At 35.9% G+C, this 11,875-nt stretch overlaps 1 protein-coding gene across 2 annotated transcripts in view; it reads right to left on the bottom strand.

Moving 5' to 3' along the window:
- Positions 1–1,809: 1,809 nt before the first annotated feature.
- The window catches only part of PITX1 (paired like homeodomain 1), a 35,457-nt gene continuing 25,391 nt past the window's right edge, over positions 1,810–11,875 (bottom strand). For both annotated transcript variants that reach the window (XM_040344753.1, XM_040344752.1), the window contains one exon: positions 1,810–4,940. In XM_040344753.1, coding sequence (XP_040200687.1) covers positions 4,392–4,940 — 549 coding nt within the window. In that variant the 3' untranslated portion in view covers positions 1,810–4,391. The remainder of the gene's footprint in view (positions 4,941–11,875) is intronic.

Here is an 11,875-nt window from a genome sequence, read left to right as displayed (position 1 = left end):
AATAAAGTATTAATAATTTACTGCTAGGCATATGTATTTATAGGGACCTGTATTAAAATGTGAGTATTAGAGAGAGAGGGAGAGAGAACACGTCCTGTAGTAATAATACTTTATAATAATTTACTGCGCTAGGCATATGTATTTATATGGACTTGTATCAAAATGTGAGTATTAGAGAGATAGGGAGAGAGAGAACACGTTCTGTAGTAATAAAGTATTAATAATTTACTGCTAGGCATATGTATTTATAGGGACCTGTATTAAAATGTGAGTATTAGAGAGAGAGGAAGAGAGAACACGTCCTGTAGTAATAAAGTATTAATAATTTACTGCTAGGCATATGTATTTATAGGGACCTGTATTAAAATGTGAGTATTAGAGAGAGAGGAAGAGAGAACACGTCCTGTAGTAATAAAGTATTAATAATTTACTGCTAGGCATATGTATTTATAGGGACCTGTATTAAAATGTGAGTATTAGAGAGAGAGGGAGAGAGAGAGAGAGCAGGTCCTGTAGTAATAAAGTATTAATAATTTACTGCGCTAGGCATATGTATTTATATGGACCTTTATTAAAATGTGAGTATGAGAGAAAGAGAGAGAGAGAGAGAGAGAGAGGCTGTGAATAATTGCACGCAAATATGGTGTGAAAATGTTCAACTCCTTTAGTAAATCAGCTCAAGTGTGTATTCACTCATCTTTTGGCCTCACTGACATCCCTCCTCTAGTTTTCTCTATGACATTTAGTTTTCTGCTTTTGTAAAACTGGATTTTTTTTTGCCTACAACCAACCATTACATCTAGCTGTCTTAACATATACATCAACTTTAGCTCCAGGGTCAGGTCTCCTTGCTAGCTTTTAATAATGTCACAAAAGGAACAAACACTGGTGCACTGGGCTCTGAAATAAGGGGGGGGGGGGGGGGTATAGCATTGGAGGTCTAAATCACAGTTCGGCTTAAAAATCTTGTTATTAGTTTCCTTATAATCAGCAATTCTGCTGTGTGGGTGTATAGAACACCGATGAAGGTTACACAGAGTTCTATCTAAATATCCTTTGCTGGGTCCACTGAAGGCAGTCACTGTGATGCTCTAGTATGGAAATGTAACTACCTATAGACCAGAGCGGATGGGGCAGTAATAATAATTTGCTGCCCATGTGTAAAATAGTATTTTAAAATCAATTTTTTGATTTCATAACCCAAGGTCTCATTCTTTTTTGTTTTTAACTTGCCACTTCCTAAAGACCTTTAATATTTGATACATATTTTGCAGCATATATCTGATGTGTTGTAGCTAATCAATAATAATGGTAACATCTTCAATGTTCCAAAGTAGGTTACAGGAGATAAATATGCAAATTAAATGACAGCCTTTAATGGCGACCTTTATTTATTTATCCCTGTAACCCAGCATATAGATGTGTTAGCCAATAGATACCCCAAACAACCAAAACCAATCAATAAATCTGAAATGAAAACATTCCGATTTCATTTAGTTTCACAGAACCTCAGATGATCAAAGTTGAATGTAAAGCCCACTGAACCTGGCGGATGCAAAGAACTAGCGCAAAGTTTACACTATTTAGAAAATTGCTCGCTACATTTTTGGAAGCTTAAAAAAGTTTGCGGTCAAGGCATGATAACCTATCACATTTTTACCCGACTTTTCTAAAGACCACCAGGGAATAAAATAAAAAAAAAAATCAAGCAAAATCAATGTTGATACATTTATTCTTATTTTTAAAAGAAAATGTAATATTACATCATAATAAATAACAAAAAGTTAGCCAGCAAAAAACACAAAAAGCTTTGCATAAATCTGTTTTATTCCCATGCTCTTAATTTTTTGGAGAGAAAAAAAAATAACAAAAAGAAAGTATTCACAAAAAAAAAAAAAAAAAAACATAAGTTATAAAACAAAAAAAAGACACTGCATTCTTATTCACGACATTATAATTACTATACACATCCACTCATCCACATGACCGTTACCACAGATGTACAATACACTGAGAAGACTGGAGGGGGAAGAAGAAGGTGAGAGTGTGATTGTAGGGGATGGAAGAATTTCAAATCCTTCTAACACAAGTTATATCTGTACCCTTCAATAACCCAAGAGAGCCTGGAGGACAATTCTACTATGAGGGTTGATTTACTGAAGGAATACAGAAAGTTCACTTTGCAATGCAAAATATTTTCGCTGAACGCACATATTATTTATTTATTTATTTGCTGTATCTACCTTCATGTTGTTCTTGGGTGGTTGTAGGTTCACACAGCTATGTTAATAGGATGAAGCTATGGTCCCTTTTTTTCACATGGTCTAAAGTGAACAGTCATTTTCAAGGATGTTTCTAGACCATAGCGACCAGGACTTCTACTGAGTGCCCGGGTCTCCTTTGAGATAAGCAGATGATATATTTCTATACATTATACAGCTTTGGGAAGCATTATATAAATGATCTACTTTTAATCCATCAATTTGCTTTGTTATCATACTGTGACGTTACAGGTAGTTTTTTTTAACAACATTTTTGTTCAGTTAAAAATATTATGTAGACTTGAATTTGGTGCAAAGTGGTCATCATGGTATCCTCTACCAGTCCCTCGTGCATACTGGGCTTAAAAACACTATTTTTTTTTACATATCCTTAGGAGTGTTTAGCTTGTTTTTTTTTTTTCTTTTTTTTTCTGCCAGAAAATTCCAATCAAAAACGCAAACTTTATTTTTTCCCTGCCTCTAAACGCTGAGCTTAAAATATAACGTTCCAATGTGAAAGCACACATAGAATAACATTGAGCTGCTTCTACAGGCAAAACAGACTGAAGACACAGCGTTTTTAAGGCAGTGTACATAGACCCCTGTGTACCGGTGCCTCTGGTCTATTAGGAACCTAGACACACACCAATCCAGGAGTGTTGTTAGACCCTGACATGTGCCACTGGTATTTCACGTCCAGGGTCTCCTATTGGTACATTCTCTGCTTTATACAGTTTTAAAACATTGTATACTTTATATACTTTTCTTTCTATTAATTATAAACACTTTGTGAAAGTGTGACATTGTTTTCAGTTAAATAGTATATTAGACTTTAAATTGGTCCATAATGGTCATGGTGGTATTCTACCAGTCCCTTGTGTGCCCATTGGTGCTCCTGATCTATCAGGACCCTAGAAACCCTACTAATCATTAAGCCAAATAAGAATTCTCTCCTTTAGTAAATCAACCTTGAAGAGTGTTAGGAAACTGTATCCCCAAATAATGGGGGATTAAAGAAAAACTCTGAATTTGACCGGGTGTTTGTATAGAGCCCAGATTTCCTGGACACAGTCCATCAGTAAGCCAAAATAGACAATTCCCCAAAATCTTACTTTTAAGGCAAATTTATGAAATCCGGAACAATTATCGTTTTAATTCACCTGGGCTTCAAATCCACACTAGCTTCAGTCTTTATAAATCGCAGCAATCCCATTTCTCTCAGGTAAAATAATCCTCGAATTTTTGTGTTTCACATCCTTTTACAGAAAAGCATGATGACATAAGTTACATTAGGATATCTGTTCAGCCATCGGGAAACTGTGGAGTATGTCATTTATGACCTGGCTCAAAAGGTATTTCAATGCACCAGTAGGATTCTTGCGTTATTGTTTCCGTTATTTTATTTTATTTTACATAGCATATTTAAGATACATGGGGAGCCTAAAACATAAAAAAAAAAAAAAACTGCAGATAAATAAGGACGATCTATTTAGATCGAAGCATAGCATAAATACAATTTGGAGGATCATGTGGGGTATGAATTAGGTGCATATGGAGTTATTAAATCCTTGTTCTCCGGGTGGGAACTGTCGTTTAATCGCAGAGGTGGTAACTTGCACGTTATTTGGAAACCATCACATTTTTTTTTTATATAACTGGACAGACATCAAGATCCATGCATTAAAACAGTTTATTCAACTGCGGCGCACAATCTGACACAAGTAACTGCACACCTATATTTACATATAACCTTTTTAAGTGGTTAACCCTTATTTTTTTAATACCTAAAATTTTTCCTCTCCCCCCTAGATCCACCCTCTGCAAACTCCTGTTTTGCAGCGATAAATGGTCACCAATCTCAGTGTATACCACAAAACAGTCCCCCTTGTATCTGATTACCACCAAGAATTTATATCTGAACACGTTACCTCCACTAATCTCTATATAAAGTGGACAATGGAAACTCCTGTGCAAGTTCAAGTACCTACAACCCGCATAATCCAGAGAGAAGATTGCAACTCATCCATGTTTTAAGTCTGATGTCTCTTGCAAAAAAAAATAAAAAATCCTGGTCCATCCTCAAAAAAAAAAGCAAAGTCCACAGGGCATAATGATCTGAGGCTCAGTCCATCAACTATTATATTGACACGCGTTCAAACTAGATCCTGGGCTTTGTAAGCTGCTGTATCCAAAAGTTGAATGTTGCTTGGATTTAAGTCTAAGGCTGGCCAAACTGGAATTACAAGTGTCTCTATAAACTGTATATGGAGAACCAGGAGGTCCATATGGACAAGCCGTTGAAGACATCGCTGAGTTGAGCGAAGAACTGCTTATATTATTAAGATTATTGATGTTATTTAGACTTGAGTTTGGCATACCAGGAACAGCAGAGTGCCCCATACCGGATGGCATGCTCATGGAAGAGATTGAGCTTGGACCAGAGAACATAGACTGAGAAGACAATGGACTCATGGAGTTGAAGAAGGTGAAGCTTTTTGTGGACAAAGGAGCAGGAGTCAGACTTTTAGTAGCCCAGTTGTTGTATGGGTAGCCAGCATACACATCATCATAGGGTTGCATGAGACCGCTGAATTGAGGAACATAGCCATTTTTGCACAGGTCCATCTGTTGGTTGCGTTCTCTTTTCCTCCACTTGGCTCTGCGGTTTTTAAACCAGACCTGCAGGTAGAATAACCGGTACATTGTCAGACCTTATAGCAAAAGGATCACCCTCACACTACATAGAGATCTTACAATATCTACACTGTTCTGACCTCAATAAGAACACAACAATCTGGTCTTTGAGGGTCAAATGACCAAATACGATAACAACTGCCTCCCTATTAATTAGAAGCACGTATATGTTGGCAACAGCTGCTACTCCTTGATAAACAGTCATAACCAGAATTGTGCCCATGGCTTATATCTTCATCAAGCCAGGTTGGAGTTTATTATAAACCGTGTATAACACATTCCTTGCAACAAAGCTTCTGCGCAAATGAGAATTGGCATAAGTGCAGCAAAGAATTAAATATCCCCTTGGAGGACATAATCATGGAATAAGGATAATTAATACAGAGCGTGTGTATTGAGGGTACTAAAGTAGTCTCATTAGTATAATTACTCTAGGCACTGTAACTGTATAATCCAATACTACACAAATCCCCTACCAAAAAAGTTATGAGGTCAATGGGATATCAAATGGTGTTTCATTTAGGTATTTACTTAATTGACTTTATTTTTGCTTCAAATTTGAATGCATGTTATGAAGGAATCGTTAAAAAAAACATCGGTAAAGTAATAGTATGCGCCTGATTTATTAAATCCAGAAAAAAATTAAGCGGAGTTGTTGCCTAAAGCCACAAAATAGATTCTTCTTTAATTCCCCAGTAAAGTGAAAGGGGAAACTTTATTGGTTGCTATTGGTAACAATTTTAAGCAGCTGATTTACTAAAACAACCGAGATTATGTAGGTATGAAAAAGGTGAAGATGTGTTTAATCATGGAATCAAAGTGCAAGCAAAGACCTATTTCTTTAGTAAATCAAGCCAATGTTTGTCCTCATTCAGCTGCAATGAGTCAGTTCATATTAAAAAATAAAAATACACAACACTATTTAACCAATAAAATATAAAATCAAAGATTCTGGAATGGTGGCGCCATTTGATTTTGTAGAAATTAGATTTTTTTTCCTAGAGAACGTTTTTAGGAAATAAACAGCTAACCAGGGATTGTGAACACAACGACCAATGAGGCTTGAAAGCTGTGATCACCAAATTGGTGGTGAGACTACAAGAATCAGCCTTATAAAAACTTGACCGTAGGTAGGAATTCTCTGATTTCTACAGCCAACAGTTCTTCAGCCAAGATGGAACTCAATTAGTTAAGTCCTCAGTCCAATTCTGTATTAACAGCCTCCAGGGCACTCTGCTTCTAACACTGACTTACATTGTTCAGTATGGTTTCCCACATATGGCTGCACTACAAGTCCCAGCTTGCGAACTTGCTAAGGTTTACTCCAAAAGGTTATGTGCCACATCAGCCTAGCATACCCTACTGTCTCAGTATGCCCTCACCAACTCCAAATTACAGCCATAGCTTTTATGGAATTACTTTCTGCACTTAAAGTGTTCCTGCATCGGAGATGTAGGTACTGTAAAACACATATGTAGGCAGTTAGTTGTGGTACTATAAGTCCTGGTCTACAAGTCAACAATAGCTTGAAACTTGCCACCGCCATGATGCAATCCCTTCTATAGTTGGCTTCCACTTTGGCGGAACTGTATGGCTCAAAACCGTATACGAAAATCATATGCATAAATTATATATACATTAAAGCTGATCTCCAATGCTTTTTCCCCATATTTGGCTTCCACTGTGGTGGAACTGTAAAGCCCAACCACCCCCTGCAAAGCTTATGTATAAATTATATCTACACTAGCTGGCCACGGTGGCTTCTTCTCCATATTTGGCTTCCCTGTTGTGGAACTAAAGGGACCAGCCACCATCTGCAAGGCATATCATGTATAAATATTTTTTACACCAAAGCTGTTCACCATGACTTCTTCTCCTTTGTGGGTCCACGGTGGTGGAACTGTAAAGCCCAGTCACCTGCTGCAAAGCCTATGTATACATTAAGTTGGCCACTGCGACTTCTTCTCCATAGTTGACTTCCCATGTGGTGAGTGAGGGACTAAAAGGCCCAGCCACCACCTGCAAGGCGTATCATACATACATTATATTTACACCAGCACTGGCCACCATGCTTTCCTCTTCATAATTGATTTCCACTGATGGAACTGTAGGGCCCAAGCATTGCCTGCAAGGCATATCTTGTATAAATCATATTTATATAAAAGCTGGCCAGCATGGCTTGCCTCCTTCTTAATGAAAGTTCAGTGGAACTACAAGTCTCATCCTGTAAACTAGCTGCCAGATTTTCAGTTTCCCTACAGCTGGAGAACGTCATTTGCCTGCTTTAGCTCTCTGCCATCTGGATATGCAAGTTAGTCATCTATTACTTACCATTTACTACACCTCTATTACTAAACTTTTGCAGGTTGGGCTGGTGTCTCATTCATTATAATAATCCAACAGCTGTATTTGCTATATATACTGCATACCCTCACCTCTGTAACAGACTTCCAGTCCTGTTCAAGGAGATGGCTTTTTTCCTGCATTTAAATCCCTTTCTTCAAATTTAGCAAGCATATTAATTGGCAATGCTTGATGTTTTATCAATGGCCTCTCTTTAATGATAAAAAAACTATTGGTGCACTAGTAGACCAGCACTTCCGACTACTTACACAGCATCATAAAATTCCCTTGTTACAGATCATAAAAAGGGTATTGGATTAGTAATGTTTAAGGAAAAATCTTTACATTGCCCTTTGGATATGCAGTCTATGCATGTATAACTAATTAGGATTTACTGCTCTGACCAGTTGCAGAGTTGACTCTGCTCTGTGAACACGCAAAGCGCCTTGGATTTTGTTTTAATATAACTCATTGCCATTCAGTTCCTTTACAGGTACACACAACACGCACGGTACAAATAACGACTTGACAGAAAGCTCTCCTAATTAAAATGCTATTTGCTGTAGAAACACACCAGACAGGCTCGTTGGTCGCTGTTTCTAGCCTAAATGAAAGCAAGTAAACCCTTGAGGAATCATAATTAGAAAAACAGTTTTGCATTGATAATGTGGAATTGCCTTAGATTAAATACTTTGCTGAGGCATGTTATTTTGACCAATTGTGTGCAGATAATTTGCTTTCCTTCTTCTCTAAAATAAAACAATCAAGTGTTTCAAATTGGAAAAGAGAATGGAACATGGAAGAGTGTCAGCTTTTTTTCACTCTGCACGTTCTAATTATATTATTATTATTTCTATAATTGTTATTTTTAATGTTATTGTTATTATTATTAATATTATGCACCTAGGTTGATGTTACTGCTACTCACAGCAACTATATATAGTAGCAACATTCTAGTTTTATATATATATATATTAATCTTTTATATAATATATATTAATATATATATATTAATCTGTTTGCAAGCATTTGATTTTTTTCTAGAATTACATTGTAATTAATGCATTTTAGTTTTTGTTCCAAAATTTAGATACAATTGTTATTTTTACGCACAAATATATATTTTACAGTACACTGCTTTGGTCTTGAATTGTTATGACATTATCGTGGCAGGAAATTAAAGAAATGAAACCGCTGATATCTATCTATCTATCTATCTATCTATCTATCTATCTATCTATCTATCTATCTATCTATCTATCTATCTATCTATTTTTCTATCTATCTATCTATCTATCTATCTATCTATCTATCTATCTATCTATCTATCTATCTATCTATCTATCTATTTTTCTATCTATCTATCTATCTATCTATCTATCTATCTATCTATCTATCTATCTGTCTGTCTGTCTGTCTGTCTGTCTATCTATCTATCTATCTATCTATCTATCTATCTATCTATCTATCTGTCTGTCTGTCTGTCTGTCTGTCTGTCTGTCTGTCTGTCTATCTATCTATCTATCTATCTATCTATCTATATGTCTGTCTATCTATTTATCTATCTATCTATCTATCTATCTATCTATCTATCTATCTATCTATCTATCTATCTATCTATCTATCTATCTGTCTGTCTGTCTGTCTGTCTGTCTGTCTGTCTGTCTGTCTATCTATCTATCTGTTTGTCTATCTATCTATCTATCTATCTATCTATCTATCTATCTATCTATCTATCTATCTATCTATCTATCTATCTATCTATCTATCTATCTATCTATCTATCGTTACTTACTCTAATCATCTCTGCCTTGCCTCTACCTTTATTATGAAAGTGGGATTTCTCCCCATAGACTAAAGCTGGATACACACCACCATACAACTTTTGTTGTTTGTTTTCCTTTTAGATTTTACCTTCAACTATGTAGTGCAAGGTCCTGTCTGATTGCAAACAAATTGAAAGTATTTAGGTTTGACCTCATATTATATGGTTTTGGTAAATCCAAAGGAAAAATTCCAAAGAAAATTGTATAGCTTTAGTGCATGTCTCCTTTATCTTAGAAAAAAGGCCAGATAAGAAAAGAGCAATCTAGACCGGTAATACTAAGGGACAGCTGGGGAACTTTTCGGTGCTATCACAGAATTTTAAATGAAATACGAGTTTCACAAGGATGAAAGTGCAAAATGTAAACCAGTTTCTAAAATGAATAAAAAAATAAAAATAAAGATAAAAATGTCTATAGGACTTGAAGTACACCGCTAGAAATTCGCATACAGGTCCCCAAATTAGAATATAGGCAATAAATAAATAAATAGGCCAATGTGAATGTATCTGTGCCAATTTGTTATTCTGCATTATTATGATGGCTGTAATGAAGGGTTTCTTGCAGACAGAACATTGCATCTATTCAATGGTTAATCAATGGTTACAGAGTGGTCACAGCATAGCAGGGCAAAGCTTTTCACTAGTCTAAATTGCTATTTTACAGCCATGAAGGAGATAAGACGATGTTCTTGCTTGCAGTATAACCTCCCCATGTGTAAATGCTTACAGAGTTTAGAGCAAGCACCAGGTACCTTACAACATACACTATTATTCTAAGTATCATGTTTCAGGTTTCAAAAATGATATATAATAGAATTTAAAAAAAACAATGCAGATCATTTGCGTGCATGTTTGTACATACACAAAACAGAGCCAGGCGTTTTCAGTTCTCTTTTATCGCATCAACAGTCAAAGCTGCTTCATTCTACAGCTAGGGAGGATTTACATGATAGCGGCAGGCTCTTTGCATATTGTGTACCTGAGCTATGTCTCTATCCAGCTACCTGCCACAGCAATATCTATCAGGGATGAAAGGCATCGCTATATTTATTGTACGCCATGGAACAAAAAGGCGGCTCTGTTATTAAATGATCTGTTTATTATTTATAGCATCGCAAATTACAGCTACAAATAGCTAGCGATCAGTGCACACCGACCGAATGCTAAAAGATAATCTAATTGTATTATTTATTTTATTTAATAACTTTTTGTTATATAATATATTGAGACATGTTACCACTTTTGAACCACATATAACTATTGAAACTACCTATCATCTCCTGAGAAAATAGAGATTTCTTCAGCAATGGGTATTAGAAAAATAATAATACTGCCCTCTAGTTATCCCCATCAATGTGTCTACAAATGAGCTCAGGATTAGGAGAATGGAGACAACAAAAGTAGTTGTGTCAGTACTAAAAAATACACACACACACACACACATATATATATATATATATATATATATATATATATATATTACAGCATTTCTTCTCAATGGGGTAGATTTACTAAAACTAGGGAGTGCAAACTCTGGTGCAGCTGAGCATGGTAGCCAATCAGCTTCTAACTTCAGCTTGTTGGTTTCTAAGCTGAGCTGCACCCGATTTTGCACACTCCACTTAGTAAATCAACCCCACTGATGGATAGAAAAGGGCAGATTTTATTCTGCACACTGGTCTTAAAAAAACGTATGTTCTCTTATACAGTATAGCGTTTTTTGTACAAAGTCTAGACGAGTTTAAATGAGTTTTAAGTTTTTCTGCCAGTAGCTCCAATCAGAAACGTGAACCAGAAGTTTTTTTTTTTTTAAAGAGGTTAAAATATTCCTGTAATCGTCCTAATGTGCTTGGACACATAGGATAACATTGAGTTGCTTCTACAGGTAGAAGCAACGTTTTTTAAGCCAGTGTACATGGAGCCTGAAGTCCCAAGCTAATTTAAGAATAGAGAGAACGAACTGAGTGTTTTCTGAGCTTAGTGATTGTTTTCACTTCGATCCAATCATAATTTTTTATTTTATTTTTTATGTACCCTGCACGATTGGATATTCAGCGAGAGCACAGGTTCATTTTATTTACTAACATTCACTTTTCAAAATGAACACACAATTTGCAAGCAAACGTTCACTTCTACCCTTCTACTCCTTAGTATATCATCTCCACTGATCACAAGAGTTAAAACCTTTTTTCCAGTTTTGGGATCAAAATCTTTTCATATAAGTGCAATGCTTCCTTGTAAGATTTTTTTTGTGACTAGTTTAAGTAGGACCTAACTCCAACATAGAGAAGACTTTAGGCCCCTTAAAACTTCTCTTCATATCGAACTTTCCACTATGCCTAATGCCTTCTGAAAATTCTGCTGTATAAAAGCACTCAGGGGGTGGGAAGTCTATTGGCTAACAGTGCGCTCATTCAATGCCTTTATACAACATTACACAGTTTGCTGCTACCATACACAAGTCTATCTTCCAAATCTAAATTAAGATGAGTTGTTTTCTTCTTTTTTGGGGGGGTGGAGGTGGGGTCATTTTCAGTTAGAATCCTTTACATATAACAGGCTGCTTTATATTTAGGACGTCTAAAAATTCAATCTTATTGACCTTTTGCAGCTACTTTTAACTATTATTTTTTTACATGCAAATCATTTCCGTTTCTTCAATCTTTTATTAGGGGCCATATGAAATGAACCTTTCAATCTCAGTTTGCCTTGAGGTTCAGTTCTGGGTTTTACTTTCCATCTGGTCTTTGTT

This window comes from Rana temporaria, chromosome 3 (genome assembly GCF_905171775.1).
Source record: "Rana temporaria chromosome 3, aRanTem1.1, whole genome shotgun sequence".
NCBI lineage: Eukaryota > Metazoa > Chordata > Amphibia > Anura > Ranidae > Rana > Rana temporaria.
Note: the sequence above shows the minus strand (reverse complement) of the source record. Positions and strands in the feature narration are given on the sequence as shown.